This window comes from Juglans microcarpa x Juglans regia, chromosome 5S, assembly GCF_004785595.1.
Source record: "Juglans microcarpa x Juglans regia isolate MS1-56 chromosome 5S, Jm3101_v1.0, whole genome shotgun sequence".
Lineage (NCBI taxonomy): Eukaryota > Viridiplantae > Streptophyta > Magnoliopsida > Fagales > Juglandaceae > Juglans > Juglans microcarpa x Juglans regia.
Window position 1 is genome coordinate 9615063 of NC_054603.1, and position 17384 is coordinate 9632446.

At 37.4% G+C, this 17384-nt stretch overlaps 1 protein-coding gene across 4 annotated transcripts; it reads right to left on the minus strand.

The window, feature by feature from the left end:
- Positions 1–438: 438 nt before the first annotated feature.
- LOC121268058 (putative ALA-interacting subunit 2) lies at positions 439–15093 on the minus strand. 4 transcript variants are annotated; one of them, XR_005941106.1, is made up of 9 exons: positions 6866–7084; positions 6425–6527; positions 5160–5221; positions 4991–5065; positions 4769–4885; positions 3423–3493; positions 2495–2792; positions 1151–2127; positions 439–909 (listed from the first exon to the last, which is right to left on the minus strand). XR_005941106.1 is itself a non-coding variant. In XM_041172176.1 (9 exons), exons 2-9 carry the CDS (start codon positions 6501–6503, stop codon positions 858–860), a joined length of 1044 nt encoding a protein of 347 aa, XP_041028110.1. In that variant the 5' UTR covers positions 6504–6527; positions 15070–15093; the 3' UTR covers positions 439–857. The 4 variants fall into 4 exon arrangements, 3 of the variants coding, with proteins under 3 accessions (XP_041028110.1, XP_041028109.1, XP_041028108.1); XM_041172176.1 differs by lacking the exon at positions 6866–7084 and adding an exon at positions 15070–15093 and having other exon boundaries at positions 1838–2127; XM_041172175.1 differs by having other exon boundaries at positions 1838–2127; positions 6866–7083.
- Positions 15094–17384: the final 2291 nt, after the last annotated feature.

Genomic DNA, 17384 nt, shown 5'->3' on the forward strand with positions numbered 1-17384 from the left:
ATCATGCAAATGCAAAGCTGGGGTGAAGTTGCACCAAACCTTCTCATATCCCATGGGAAATATTACTCTAGTTTTCCTAAACTGGAGACCATTGATGAAGAATTAGGAACTGAGAACAACAGCTTCGACTTTCTGCCAAAGAGGGTCGTGTTGTTTCTTCTGCCTGTGTTTTTTTCTTTCTTTTCTTATTATTTGTTGTATAGACATCTTGTTGTTTGATAAGTATTGATCAGGGAAGGTAAAGAAATTGTACATCTGATGGTTGTTTGCGAGTGCTTGGCACGATTAGAATGTGAAATAACTTAAACCTTTTGCAAATCTTGAATCCTTTGTTTGTTTGTATGTATGTATGTGTGTGCGCACATGTTTCGTTACGCATGGTTCAACCAGCAAGAGTGACAAAATCATCCTTCTGCCATTTGCTAGAACTAATGTGATTGTAATTGGGACACTATCACATAATCTTCAGATTCAACGGATATCCAATTTTGACAATCAGTACATCGGTATACACTCTCAGATTCAGCCACGGTCTTTCAAAATCAATGCAAACATATGATGTTCAAAGTCATCATCCATTGATGACCAATCCTCTCTATGTAAATGATTATAATCATAAATGTCATAGTAACAAAGGGAAGATAGGTAACTTGCAAAAACTAGAACACCTTAAAACCGACTATCAAGTTTCCGAATTGTTAAGGTGTCTGCTGCATGTCCAAAGAGCTCCATATATCTTTACACCAGGAATGTACAACTTCAATGAGCAGACTTCAAGTAATAGGATCCAATGTGTGTGGCCTGTTTCGTGAAAAATTCAAATCCTTGATCTGCCTAATTCAGCATCAGCTTTTCAACTACAATTTCCTCTCTTGTTCCAAGATAAATAAGTTGTGTCCCCCATAAGGCCTGCAAAAGCAATACAACAGATACAGACCGTATTAAGCTTCCACGAAAGTGACAAGATTGGCTACTTGAGCTAGATCAGACTGGAAAATATAACTATTTACTATTTTCCATCTGTAGTAATTATTTAGTTATAGAACCATATGACTATCTGCAGAAGGCGGTTTATGCATATCAGTGCGACTAAAGCGCCAGAAAGAACAATGCAATTCTTGATGGCAAAACCTGGTATAGTGCTGGGTACCTTAAGACAAATGTTTGGCTTTTAATTTCTTCATCTTCATCAGTGCATCACTATGAACGGCCAATCTATTAATAAATTTCATTTACTAAACAAATCTTCATTTACAGAGGATAAGGTTAAGGCCCAAACTCATGGCCATATATATGGCAAACATTCTGTATAACATACCACACATTCCCTATACATATGGCGACCAATTGTATAGTAGTGATAGAAATGAAACCTGTTAGATTAAAAAGGTGACCGTAACAACAAAAGTGTAGCAATAAATGTAAGAGAAATGCTAAAAACTATACCCTCATACCACTATGCTGATGTGGTACTATCCATCAGCCTTCGAGTTATTTATTTATTTTTTTAATTTTTAAACAAGAGCCGATCCAAGCTGATGGATAGTATCACATCAACATCGTGGGATGGGAGTAGGATGAGGCGTCACATATAGCATAACACTAAATTTCCATATTACAAAGTAAGCGTCTGAGATATGAAAACCGAAAGCATGTTAGTCGGTTAGAATGAATGGCCATGTGCAAGCATGTGGGTTTTGAAAGAATTCAAGTAGTTAACAACTTATCGAAAGAATTGAGCTCTAGTTGTTAGAATGCAAGGCATTATGTTACAGATGAAGAGGAGGATGAATATGCTGAGACAGCAAGTTATGATATGTATTTACTGAGATATTACCTTGGATATTTCATATGAAGCAGTATGAAAACAAAGCAGACAAATATACAAGAAGAACCAACAGAAATGTAGGCAACCCCAAGGAAGTCATTCTTCCCTCCTAACCAGCTCGATGTTGAAAGTACAAGCTTCTTTTTCCCACCAAAACTGTAGGTGTTGTAATTGTTCATTAGGTTGACTACTATAACATCATCTGCATTTAAATCCTCTTCAATTCTACCATACAACTTCCTGAAGCTAGGGAGAGCAGCAGTGCGCATCCATACTATAAGATCTTCTTGATCACTTAGCTACCATTTTGTAGCACCCCCGCAACCAAGTACATAAGAACAAGGCAAGCCCAAAAACACCATTAGAATTCGCATATCAGCCAATATTAAAATAGAGATGGTGCAGATGAATACAGAGTTAATATGTTTGAATGATGCAACCTACTATTTTTAAATTAAATTTGTCAGTAACCAACTCATTTTGGATACATGCTTTGTGAGTCGGGGATGTATAATAGACAGAAAAAAAAAAGCATGTAACTTGGGGGGAGGGGGGGGGGGGGGGGTTACATAGAGGAATTTCAAGTTGTAATTACTTAAAATCATATTAAATTTCACGGGAACACAAAGAAAGAAAAACAAATTGTTGTTCACTGCTATTACTCACACGAATTCTTGGATCTAACTTTCCACCACCAATCAAGGTCCCATTTTGGAAATTAAAGGGATATACATGCTTCCCAAATTTGTGATCACGGTCACTCTTCCATGCTATGTTCTTTCTGTTGACCTTCAACTCAGATGCCCCACGAATAAATTTATATGTATCATTAAACAAACTCCAAGCTATCAATCCACACGGGACAATTGGAAGACCATTATTGGTCTGCTCAGGTTTACAGGAACTTGTATCATTGTACTTTAGTCCATGCAAGAGCTGCTGATCATTTCTACTTTTGACATACCTGAAAAATGTTAAAGAGTTCACACCAAGTGAAATCACACAGTTAAGATAACTACCAGTATAAAATTTCATAACATTTGGTCAGACAAAAAAAGACTCCTAGATGCCTTCTAAAGAAATGTGAATTTCTCAATTCCAGCAACAGATCAATGATAGGATTTTCCAAACTTTATAGAAGAAAAGATCGGTCATGGAATGTAAAGAATAGAAAGTTTAGGAAAGAATTTCCAAGATCTCTTTTCCATCTGACCAAGACAATTTTTAAAATCATCAAGACCTTTAAAACTTTATGTATATTACAGTCCATAGAGGAGGAAAGGTAGATATCTTTAAAAATTATTTCTTTCTCCATTATTTTCTATTGCAGTCAAAAAGTGCCAAAGGGAGCGCCACATGATGATACTTCAAATGTGAAGCAAAACAAGTCAGAAATCACCATATTACCCTGGAAGAAAACCATAGAACCATAAAATTATCATCAAGAAGCCCATAAAAAGATTCAGGAATGATAAACAAACAAATTACGTAAAACATAATTATAAAAGAATCGACTAAAAGGTAACAGAGAAAGCGATGATTATTGATAAAGAACCAATCAATACATGGGAAAAGGAAACAAAAGAACTCTCACCTTCGGTGGTTTTGATAGTAGTTATCAAGCTGATAGTAGATGTAAATTGGGGCTTTCATTCGTTTGTACACCTGCAAGGAATTTAAAAAATGCATAAAAAAAATAGAATAAATAGAAAAGGAATGAAGGGCAGTCGTTTTCAACTTTCATCTCATCTCATCTCAACTCACTATCCAAACCAGGCCTAAACCTTTTTAATTAAACCTAGAAGCTTTAGTTAAATGGTCACCCTTTACTAGCTTACGTGGCCATGTGTTGCATACAGATTGTTTTCATTCACTTGGGCCTAAATTTAAGGAACCAGCTAAAAGATCTTTTATGTAATGACCCAAGGAAGGCTCAAGTCATGTATGGGCCCATACTCGAAAACAACTAGTCAATGTAATAAGAGGTCCTCGAAATTCTTATAAAGAGCAAAAACTTGTACCTCTTTAGTAATATGGGATCACATTCACCATCTTCCTATACTCAGTGTGGGGTATCACAATCTCCCCCCATAAATCCTTGACATTCTCACCTAGTTATTACATCATAGGTGGCATGACTCAAGTACCACACTTTTGGTTGGGATTGGTTTTGGAATCATTTGAAATGATCCAAAGAAGGTGCACACCACATTTCTCCCTAAGGGTTTAGGTTCCATGGGTGAGTCCAAAGGGCTCTGCCGTGGGGTGGTTCTGCCTGTCATAAAAAAAAAAGGGTGCATGCCACATTTGGGCTCATACTTCAAAAAGACTTGTCAATTTTTTTCATTGGCACTAGGTGTTCAAGAACAGTGTCCCGGCTAATCTCAGGGGTGCACAAGCCATTGGTAAGGAGTTTCCCGCAAGTGCATCTCGGGTAATTCAAGGTGAAAATCCATCAGTCCAACTGCTCAAGAAACCTCTCTTCCCAGATTTTTTGAATTATAGAAGTCCATCTCCCAGCTCTTCCACTCACTCCTATTAGACAATGTAATTTAATTTCATGGACAACTGGAAGCACATTACTCCACCAATTTCAATGGCACCAAAGCCTCTTTTTTCTTTTTTCTTTTTTTGTCTTTTCTTTTTCTGCTTTAGGGAACAAACTATCCTAAGTGAACAATCTAGACAACTCAATTATATCATCAATGTTTTCATATGCAAAATGGTTGGGATTCTCCAGAGATGTATGCCAGTACTTTGCAGTCTGCTAACTCTATGATGGCTGAATATTGAGGAGAAATGTTTGTAGATATTAAAGAAGTATTGACAAAGTTTGGATGATGAAATCCTCAAAAGCTTTATGAAACTCATAGATTAATTACTTACATGAATTGTCATGAGATGTGGGAAACAGAAAATCTTAAAAATAAAATAAAACACCTTTAAGAAGCGAGAACAGTTTTTGGGAATTGAGCTGTCTTTGATATACCCCAGCTTATTGCTTTTAAATGCTTCCGGTATGCATTCAATATCATATCTGTCCACAACTTCAACAACCTAGAAGCCAAATTTCAAATAAATAATCATTGCATTTATGAAGGTACAAAAGGGCATGCAGGCAGCAATATGATAAGTTTAGAAGTAACTACAGAGAATGCTTACACTTTGGGAAGCATGAAGAGTAACAAGGCCAATAGGAATGAATATGGTACCCATCAATAGAAATATAGAAATGACCTGCATAAGAGATTCTCCGCACCACAAACACACAAATTAGGATGAATAATAGATTATGAAAGTCAGAAGCAAATAGTAGTATCGGAGAAGTTACCCAAGCTGGTGTTAGGACTGGTTTACAAGCTGGGAGCTTCTGCTGTGTAAACTGATAGAAAGCTGCAAAAGTACCATATTGGGACTTATTATAAATTAACCTAGACTAAATTAAGAGCAAATATGTCTATTAAAAAAATAATTGACAGTGTGCTGATGGGTATTTTTTCAGAACATCACCTCTAAACCCAAAAGTAATTAGTAATAGGTATTGGCAAAATAATCTCAACTAATTATAGATTTTTTTTGTTCCCTATAATTCACTTTCCTAATTCTTCCAAAACAGAGTCAAGATTAACTCAGAAAAATGTGCAGTGAAGTGGACCAGATCAGCATTTGATCCTCTTAGCATGGTGGAGTTGACCAGTAACTCTCTGGGATAAAAGTTCCAAACAAGATTCAGATGGATGGCAACCTCAGTTATAAAGTTTGATGATACGCTACTTATTCCAAAATAATTGGACAAACACTAACATCTGAGACACATGCAGGATGATGTTGGAGGACATGAAAGGCCATTACATATATTTGTGTTCATGCATTTGGTAACTAAATGCCCGTATGTGAAAAGAGAGAAAAAAATTTAGGCACAACATATGTTTTCTAGAATCAGGTGCAGAACTGTAAACACTTCTTTCTGGAAGTTTACAGGGGTGCTGAGGGTTAAAACAACTCTATTAGATAATTCGGAGACAAAAGATCTAAAATGATTGACATACATCTAAAAGCAGATGTATGGAATTTCTTCTTGTGAATATGAATAATGTGTCTTAATCTCTTGAACCCATTGCAAAAATCTCAGTCTAATGTAACAATAAAGGAAAACAGCAAAATAGATAATTAACAGAACATATAACTAAGGGATATGCAATTGGCATATAATGGGATATGTAACTATAAAATCATTGATGGAATTATTTTGAGGTCCCCTTCCCTCCAGATTTCTACAAAATCCTTATATGTTCGTTTATCAAATGATTTTAGGTCGTTTCACTGAATCATACTAATATCTGAGTCATACTATCTAACATATTAGAAAATTAAGATATCAAAACCTACATGGATCTAAGGTATATGTATTCAGTACTTTAATTAGTGGTAGCAAGTGAATGTGATCACGCGGCTTACTTATTTTTACAACCTCTACAACATAATCATTTAAAACGGAAAAGCACACCCCATTAAGAAAATCTTCCCATGAAACCAATAATATCATGAATGAGAAGTTGCGAAAAAAAAAAAAAAAAAAAAGAACAAGTAATTTACCTTCATTTCTCCCAGAATGTATAGGAATTGTTCGTTCTTCTGTTGCAACTGCTGAGACGCCTCCTCCATCGACATCCATTAATTCCAAGTTTCAGCAATGCCACTGCACAGAACTTATCTTTTGAAGTCAGTCCTTTAGTTCTAATGAGAATTCTTTGGCTCACTTAGGTGCATAACGCTACAGAATCAGCGACAAAAAAATGAGTTTAAATTCCTTATCTTGGTATCTAGAAATAAAATTCTAATGAATTCGTTTTCTGCTTTCCCAAATGATCAAATTTCTTTGACTGTAAATGTACATTGTTTTCGCTTTCCATAACATTCTCAGCAACAGTACGAATGGTAACAGACTTTCGCTGTCCTAACATATTTCCAATTTCTATTGTTATTTTCCCACATTTTCTCAGCGACCAATCATCGTACTAAAACTATAGGGGATACCTGATAACTTGTGTGAAGATCCCGAGCCCTGAACAGGCGCGCGGAAATGGGTATGGAAATTTGCCGGAAAGTGAAATGAATTTCAGAGGCGTCAGATTTTGGTATTACCTGGAACTAAGACCCCAGTCCTTGGTATGGAATGAAAATAAGCGGAGGGATTACTTCGGGTGATGGAAATTGAACCCTGTGCTATATTCTTAGCTTTCATAGGAGAACTGAACGAGAAAGATTCTTTTACCTTTATATCTTTCAATAAAATTTTGAATTTTGAATTTTTTTTCAACGTATCAATAATTAAGAAGTATATATTTTGATAAATTTTTCTTAAATATATTTAATATTTTTTTACATATATATATATATATTTATGAGTCATGCTAATGTGCTACCTAGTTTTAACTATTGAGCGTGCCCGTTAGTATAAAGTTATTTTTTTATTTTTATATTTTTTTTATTTTTTAATATATTTAAATATTTTTAAAAAATAAAAAAATATATTAATACATTAAAAATTATTTTCTTAATTATTAAGTAAAAAAATTAAAAAAAAAATAAATATATGAGCAATTAAAATAAAAGAATAAACTCAAACGACATACTAAAATTTTTCTATATTTATTTATTACAAGTCCTTTTTTCTTTCATTTGATGTAAAAGACTTTTTTTAAGATCACATAACGAGAGTCTTTGACAAAATGTCTATTTAAAATCCGAATGAAGAGAATTATTAAAAGAGAGGTTTTTTAAGTAATATCAAAAGGTGATTGCGATATTGTGGCAAAAAATCATAACATATAACAATGCCGGGTAATATGCAGATGAAAGCAATGGCTTAAGATTCTGAATGTAAAGTATATTTAAGATAAGAGTAATGTTATATGCAGTTATGGAGTACATAAACATCGTGCAATCGATTTGAAAAATAATGAAATTCACTATTAAAAAATTAAATTTTTTTTTATATGAGTTCCGTATATATCATTTTTTTTTAAAGTGATTATGCGGTTCTTGTATACTTACGATTGTAATTATCATTTTTTTAAGATAAACACGGATAATTTCGTACTGATAAGAATACCTCTATCCTAAACACACTTTTAATTTATTTCATCTCAACTTGTCAATGTTTTCAGCAAGAAGTAGTAAGGGTATGATAATAACTATACCTTCACTACTCCAAAGAGCATTCCCATCCATTTTTTCATACACCGTCGTTAGTTAAATTATAGAAAACAAAATATGAAAATGAAAGAAAAATGAGCTGTTCTCTACAGTAACTTTTGATTTTAGAATGTGAACAATTGCTCTCCAAATTTGATTTTATACAACAACTGTACACATCCTAAATTATTCTTTTGATTTTTTTTATTCCAAATTTATATTTTAATAGAATATAAAGAAAGAATATAAGGGAAGTGAGAGAAAAAAAATAACAAAGAAAGAATAGAAAAAAATTATTTTAATAGAATAGAAAAAATAGAGAGTGAGATGTAAGAGGTTTTCAAAATATGAATAAAATTTAAGAAAAAATTTTAAAATTTGTATTTTTAAGCCAAATTATAGGAAAACGGATGAGAATGACGGATGAGAATGCTCTGAGAGCACCAGCAACCCATTCCCTATAACAAATTATTAACCAAATTTTAGGAAAAATACATGAAAAGTGAAAAAATGGGAGCTAAATCCATTCCCTGAAGTAAGATTTGATTTTAGGATTGCTAAAGTTGCTCCCCGCGCGCATTATTGTAGCAATATTACGTTTGCTACGCCCAACTGAAGTAAGAATAATCTTTGTATTATGAAAATATTACATTTAGTGCAAGGGTTAATAACCTGCCAGAAAGCAAGAAATCTAAGCTTAGAAACAACATAAATGTCCACCAACCCAAATAAAGATCCCACCAACTGTAAAATAGATCACTAGAATTCAGCTACATGCACAATTTCAGTAACCCAGTGAATTAAGGCCTCACAGAAATAGTTTACAACACCTAAATGGTATGAGATCACGCAGAGATCCCTCAACCAAACAGTTGGCAGAACAATCAGGGCTCTTAGAATTCCAAACCAGTGCATAGAGTCCATATGAACACCAACCCAATCCAATGATGTTCCAGGTAAAAGTTTGGTAAGGTACATTAGGTTCAAGCAATTAGGATCAGAGTGCCACTTACATATAATGCAGCATACAAAAGAATCTGCACAAAGATCCATAAATACACTAACATCAGAGATTTTGGAAATGAAAAAACCAAGATGTAAGTAAAATAGACTATAAATACATATGTGCACTCATTTTCATAACTTGAGATTACCTATGGCTATGAACACAAGCACATGAGTTTTATTCTAAATTTTGAGCCAACCAAGTTTCTCCCAGATAAAACCCCATGGTAGCTGACCAATGATGGAAGAACCATATCCGAACACTCTGCCAGGCTGAAGACTTGGTCTCTTGGCCATTTGTTTTTTTTTTTAAATTTCAAAGTTTAGTTTTATTTGGATATGCAAAGCTAATTGTAGCTATTTAAAATTTGAATTTTCGTTTCTATCATAAAGTTGATTTTCAGGTATGTTTGTTACAATTTGAATTTGTAATCTCAGTAGCTATTAAAAGAGATTGCTTAATGAATAAAGGGAGAGTATTGACTTCTTTGTTAGAAAATTATCTTCTTGACTGGTGTGACTCCAGCGAATTTATCCGAGAGTATGTGAGGAGAGATTCCCAACATATTTTCCTTGTTCCGTTCCAAGTTCTACATCAATTTTGGCATCAGTCACAGGTTCCTTCCGTGGTCGTAAGCATGAGTACGAGAAGTGGACGACAATATAACAATTGTAACCGACTCACGCAAGAGCAACGTGACAAAATATTGCTTCAGATGACTACTCAACTCAACACCCTTACACAACAAATGGGGGTTATATGGAATCAAGTCTTTCCTAACCAGGAAAATCGTCAGGAAGATCGTGGTGATGGAGAGAACCAGAGCAACAACAATGAACAAGACGAAGGTACAGGTGGAGAAAACCATGATGAGAACAATCGGCATCGGGGAGGTGGCCACATTGGTCGTTTCCCTTGGCAATACTAACAACCTAGGGAGTACGAGCATTTCGACGAAGCATCTAAGCGAATTAGAGTGGATGTACCTGATTATCATGGGAGCTTAGACCCAAACAGCTTTCATGATTGGCTAATATCACTGGAAGACTACTTTGAATGGTTTAATATGGCAACCGAAAAGAAAGTTCGGTTCGTAAGAATGAAATTGAAGGGGCAAGCGAGAGTATGGTGGCAGAGTATAGAAGAGCAGCTGCATCGACGTCAACAACCACCTATTTCCGATTGGGATGAGATGAAGCTCTGCCTGAAAGAGAAATTCCTACCGTTGGATTATGAAGAGACTCTTTTTGAAGAATTGTTGGCGCTAAGGCAAGGAAACTTGACAGTAGAAAATTATACTGCTAACTTCAATGAACTCACAATACGTAGTTAGGTAACCGAGACGGAGAGGCAAGCTTTGAGTCGTTTCAAGGCTGGTTTACGTGAGGACATTCGGAAAGAGTTAACTGTGGCGCGGATATTCAGCTTAGAGGAAGCATACCAGCTTGCTCTTCTAGAAGCCCAACAAAAGTTGTCCAATCCGAGGCGAGGAGGCAATTTATTTGGGCGCAGTGATGGCGACACTCGGGGAATTTCATTCCCTGAAAAATCTACAACAAACAGCGCGAATCAAATTGGAAAAAATGGGGAGAGCAGCACGGCCAAAGGAAAAGAGATAATTACTGCAAAAATAGGTCCAATTGAGTGCTATAAGTGTGGAGGAAAAGGGCATTTTGCTATAGTATGTCCTACAAAGAACCAACGCTTTGCACTCATTTGTGAGGAAGATGAAATGGAGAAAATACATGCAGGGAAATGCATGGGCGATTTAGCTGTGGTTCAAGGTGCTGAAGAAGAAGAAGAGGTGCCCGAAGTTGAGTTAGAGGGGTTGGAGTTGCCCGTCTGCGTGATTCGAAGAGTCCTAACAGGTTACAAGCAAAGAGCTGATGAAGACGACTCTTGGCTGCGCACAAATATTTTCCATACCAGAGTTGAGCATCAAGGTAAAGCAATGAACTTGATCATCGACAATGGAAGTAGAATGAATATTGTGTCCCTTGATTTAGTCGAGAAACTGAAGCTGAAGCAAGAACCTCACTCTAAACCGTATCAAGTTAGCTGGATTGATGATACGTCAATGGTTGTTAAAACTAGATGCTTAGTTTCTTTTTCTTTGGGGAAAGACTTCAGTGAACAAGTCTGGTGCGATGTGTTGCCCATGAAAGCGTGTCACATTCTTTTGGGAAGACCCTGGTTGTATGACAGGAAGGTCCAATATGACGGATACTCAAACTCATATTCACTAACTTGTAGGAGTAAGAAGATTCGATTAAAACCTATGAGAATCACAAATTTCCAGAAGGCAGAGGATTCTTCTTCCTCTAGAACACTGTCCATGCGTTGGTTTGAAGAAGAGAGTAAGGAATCAGGAGCTTTATTTTTATTAATCTCGCGTGAGGCTCCTACAATGCAGGAAAATAAAATTCCTCCAGACTTCATCTCTATCTTGGAAGATTTTTCAGACTTTGCCCCGAAGAACTCCCTTAGCAACTACCTCCCATGCGTGATATTCAACATGCAATCGACCTCATTCCAGGTTCATCACTGCCAAATCACCCAGCATATAGACTCAATCCAAAAGAGTATGAAGAGTTGAGGAAACAAGTGCAAGAGCTTTTACAAAAGGGACTTATTCGGGAAAGCATGAGCCCTTGCGCGTGTCCTGCACTACTCACCCCAAAGAAAGATGGTACTTGGTGTATGTGTATTGACAGTAGAGCCATAAATAAGATAACTGTTAAATACCGTTTCCCTATCCCTCGCTTGGATGACATGCTAGATTTACTACATGGATCTACAATATTCTCAAAAATCGATGTAAGGAGTGGTTACCACCAAATCCGAATTCGACCTGGAGATGAATGGAAAACCGCCTTTAAAACAAAAGATGGGTTATATGAATGGATGGTTATGCCATTCGGGTTGACCAACGCTCCTAGTAGGTTCATGCGAGTAATGAACCAAATGTTGAGGCCATTTTCTGGTAGATTTGTTGTTGTATATTTTGATGACATCCTTATTTATAGTCGAAGCAGGGAGGAGCATAAAGAGCACCTCAGGCAAGTCATGCGAGTGTTAAGAAAGGAGCAACTTTACATCAATTTAAAGAAGTGCTCTTTTGTTGATTCACAAGTCACTTTTCTGGGATTCATTGTCTCAACAAAACGAGTGCTAGCCGATCCTGAGAAAGTACGTGCAGTCAAAGAATGGCCTACACCTTCGAATATTCATGAGGTGCGAAGTTTTCATGGATTAGCTACATTTTATCGCAAGTTTATTCGCAACTTCAGTACCATTATGGCACCAATAACTGAGTGTATGAAATTGGGAGCCTTTCAATGGAGTTTTGCAGCAGGGCGAGCCGTTGAAGAAATCAAAGAAAAATTAACTAATGCTCCTATTTTGAAGTTACCAGACTTTGAGCAGGTTTTTGAAGTCGCTTGTGATGCTTCTCACGTTGGCATATGCGGGGTCTTAAGTCAAGGAGGTCACCCAATCGCTTTCTTCAGTGAAAAACTGAATGAAGCTAAAAAAAAATATTCAACATATGATCTCGAATTTTGTGCGCTCATTCAAACATTAAAGCATTGGAGGCATTATCTATTACATCGTGAGTTTGTTTTATTTACAGATCACGATTCTTTGAAATTTATTAACTCCCAGAAGAAATTAAACGCACGGCATGCTGGTTGGGTGGATATGTTGCAAGAATTCAGTTTTGTTGTGAAGCATCGACCAGGAACCGAAAACAAGGTAGCAGATGCTCTGAGCAGGCGGTCCCATGTACTCTCCATCTTATCCTCTTCTATTATTGGCCTTGATGAGATAAAGAAAATGTATGCCGATGATCCCTTCTTTGGTCCAATAATTTCAGACCTCTATCAAAACAAGCTGGATACTCATATAGGCTTCTTGTTGAAGGAGGGATTCTTGTTTAAAGGTTGCAAATTATGCATTCCAGATTCATCTCTAAGGGAGCATTTTGTTAGAGAACTTCATGGAGGAGGGTTAGCTGGCCATTTTGGGCATGATAAGACTACTGCCTTAGTGGAAGATCGATTTTTCTGGCCATCCTTAAAACGTAATGTGGTCAAAGTTGTCAAGATGTGTCGCACATGCCAACTTGAAAAGGGGTCAAAGACAAACACTGGATTATATACACTGTTACCCATCCCTCAAGCTCATTGGGAAGACCTTAGCATGGATTTTATAGTTGGATTACCCAAGACTGTACATGGTCATGACTCAATGTTTGTTATTGTTGACAGGTTCTCAAAGATGGCACATTTTGTACCTTGCTCAAAAACGTATGATGCTTCTCGAGTTGCAGCATTATTCTTGCGAGAAGTAGTGCGTCTCCATGGTTTACCAAAGACTATTGTCAGTGATAGAGATGTGAAATTTGTAAGTTATTTTTGGAAGACATTGTGGGCAAAGCTTGGTACACGTTTGAAGTACTCTAGTGCCTTTCATCCGCAAACGGACGGCCAGACAAAAGTTGTAAATCGAAGTCTCGGAAATTTGCTTCGCTGTTTAGTTCGTGATCATGTTACTTCATGGGATTTAATTCTACCAAATGCTGAATTTGCCTATAATAGTTCTGTCAATCGGACTACTGGCATGTCACCTTTTGAGGTGGTTTGCGGCATGAAACCACGACAACCTATTGATTTACTACCCTTACAGATTAATTCAAGAGTTAGCGAGAGTGGTGCAGATTTTTCTAATCACATTCAGTCATTACATGAAGAAATTAAGCAACGTTTGGCAATCAACAATGATTTCTATAAACAGCAAGCTGATAAGCATCGTAGGAATGTTGAATTTGCTGAAGGTGATTTTGTTTTGATGAGGTTAAGACCTGAACGTTTCCCACGGCACACTTACTAGAAGTTACATTCAAAGAAGGCAGGTCCGTTTAAAATTCTTAAGAAATTGGGCACTAATGCTTATGTGCTCGAGTTGCCGACTGATTTGCAAATTAGTCCCATTGTTAATGTTGAAGATTTGCAACTGTATGAAGGCCACCATGTGGACGATGAAACTCCAGTAGCAGTTCCTAAGTTTCCCAAAAAGATCACTCCGAAAGAAGAAATTGAAGAAATCCTTGAGGACCAGATTGTGTCTACTCGTCGTGGGGGATATCAAAAATTCTTGGTTAAATGGAAGAACATGCCATACTCTTATTGCTCATGGGTGCGCACTGAAGAGCTTCAAAGACTTAACCCAAACTTGTACGAGTTCTACCAAGCAAACCACTCATCAGAGTCGAGTTCTTTTCAGCAGGGGGGAATTGGTGGCTGATCAATGATGGAAGAACCATATCCGAACACTCTGCCAGGCTGAAGACTTGGTCTCTTGGCCATTTGTTTTTTTTTTTTAAATTTCAAAGTTTAGTTTTATTTGGATATGCAAAGCTAATTGTAGCTATTTAAAATTTGAATTTTCGTTTCTATCATAAAGCTTATTTTTAGCTATGTTTGTTACAATTTGAATTTGTAATTTCAGTAGCTATTAAAAGAGATTGCTCAATAAATAAAGGGAGAGTATCGATTTCTTTGTTAGAAATTATCTTCTTGACTGGTGTGACTCCAGCGAATTTATCCGAGAGTATGTGAGGAGAGATTCCCAACATATTTTCTTCCAAGTTCTACATCACCCCAACTTCAAGTCTGTATTTTTAACTCCCTTCCTCAAACAATGACAATCAAACAGGTCCATTTGATGAAGATTTTAGCTTCATGATGTTCCTTGGGGCATGAAGTGTTAACAAAACCAATAATCGGTTTGAGTGGTGCGACAATATAAAAATTCAAGTTATTTCATCTTGCGTTTCGAGAATTCGTCCACATATCAGATTCTGCATCAATGGAATGCAAATGAAAGGAGGGGCATCAAAAGAAATGCTGTTGAAGGGGTGAATGACCAAGCACCTAAAGCAAAAACCGATGCGAAAGGAATCAGAGGAGCCACAAAAACCTTTTTAAGTAGAGACGAAAGTTGAAGGGGTGAATCAGAGGGAAAGTGTGCGGCTTACCTGGAGGCTCGGGAGGGGGGGTCTGTGCATGGCGGCGGCAATGACAGCACCTGCTGTTATTTAGCCCAAATCACCCAAACCCGAGACACAGAAAGAGAGAGAGTTTTTGTAGGAGATAGGCGAAGTAGAGGGAGAGAGAAGTATTCTCACATGAGATTGCGCCGTTGAACGGTGGCGAACGGTGACCACACAGCAAGGGCTTCTGAGAAAGAAAAGAGAGAGAGTGAGTCGAAGAAAACTTGTATCAGGTCGGCACTGTTGACTATGGCTTTTGGGTGCGGAGGGGCGCTCGGACTGATAGAGGGAGAGAGGGACGAGACTGTTTTGGGCGCGCGATCAAATTTGTGTTCTGAACATCTGAGACGTGTTGCTCAAGAGTGCAAAAGGAAGGAAAAAAAAAAAGCCACTGGCCTGGGTTGCAGAGGAGCAGTAAGTATGATTACCCATCCGCATTACACCCTCTCTCTCTCTCTCTATTTCCCCACACAAAGCCCTTCTTCCCCAAACCAGAGCCGTGCCCCTCCTCAACATTATAACAGCCCCAATTCTGTCTTCTTCAACGGCAGCAGAGACTTGAATTGAAGCCCATCCCGTTCCGTCATCCTCTCCGAACGACCCATTCGCATCTGTTGGTCAACGTTGCTGACGTCCAGCTGATGTTGAATCTCTCACCCACTGTGTCCCCGTGAGCTTTCTGTTGTCTGCGTGCTCCATGGTAAGCACGGCTGTCAGCTTTCACTCAGCCTCTCCCAGAACCCGTGCTCCATGGTAAGCGAATATTGTACCCTTATTTTCACCACTGTGAACCCGTGCCCAAGTGTCTTCTGCATCCTCTGCCATCTGCATTGCTCGTGGGCTATCCGAGGGAGGTTATGAACAGCTATATTGGAGAATCCATTATAAATCCACCATGCACAAAGCCAGAATAGGCACCACCTCGACTCCCTACAAGCGCCGAACCGCCATCTTGAAGTTGGACCACCGAAGCCGTGCACTCAACAGATCGGCAATCACGGGTCCGAGGACGCGCTCCTTCCGGGTAAGTAAAAGAGATTTTCCCATTTGTGTGAATCTTCACCGAAGTCTATTTTTGAGTGTGATATTTCGGCTTTATTATTTTTAGCATCTGGATTGAACTTTATGTGTGCATTTGAAACATTATTTGTGCAATGATGAGCAAAAAGGGCATTTGAGTGAACTCTGCTTGGGAATTACATAGCTGTTCTCTATTCAGAAAATATTTTTGGAATTTTAGATCTGTTAATGATGAGTGGTCTGCTAAAAGCTTTGTTAAGATGTATTTGCATGAACTTGTTTCTCACCAAGTTAATAAATAGGGTTTTGTGAGAGGGTGGTTCAAGCATTTTTATTATACTGAGAAGGGTTGGAGGGTACTGGTGGTTGGAAGGGCGTGTAGGTTGGGGTGTTGGTGTAATGCACGTCTGCACAGACAGTGATAGATGAGAAGCCAAGTACTCTTATGGCCTGGTTTTTTGGTTCTCACCATTTGATCGATGCGGCATGATCGACCATCGATCTTTTATGACTTAATAAGCACAAATGAATTGCCTAATAAGGTGTTTTATGATAAGATAGTTAGGGAAGTTGTTCAAGGTTTGGGGTGAAGAGAGCTGGGAGGAGATGATATTGGACTTTGGAGCAGGTTGATGCTCCATGTGTGCTCCTTTAAAGGTGAGTCTTCTTCTCTGACCATTTGACGAAATGAATTAGGACAATGATTTCCATAGTCATATGCGATGGATGATGTGGAGGAAGTGTGTACTTTGATAAATAAAACCAAGGTTTATAAATCTAATTCTGAGAAGCTTATATATTGTTCCTTCGAAGAAGAAGGTCAGTGCTTGTGGAAGAACGTCCCTAATGTTTCAAATGCTTCAACTCGTCCTCATCAGAATATCTAATTAATGTTCCCTAGATTTTTTCATTTGGAATGAGAAAAGTCTTGACAATTTAAGTTATGCTTGTTAGCTTACGAGGCTGGCTGGTATTGTTTTTTTACAAGCCAAAAATATTAGCTTTGTTAAAAGCTTTTGATTCTTTCAAAAGCTGGAAAATTTGGTAACTAGTTTGATTTTCGAATAACAGATTTCGAATAAGAATGTTGATTTTTGAGTCGATCACGTTAAATTCTCAATTTGTAACACTTAGGCTGAGTTGGGATGTTGAGCTGAGCTGAATTCTTTATGAATAATATTGAGTTGAGTAGTGGAGTGAGTTGTGTAGGGCCCATCTAAAATTAGATTAGATGTGTTTGGATGTTAAGATGAGTTTAGTACTTTTTGTGACAAGTTGAA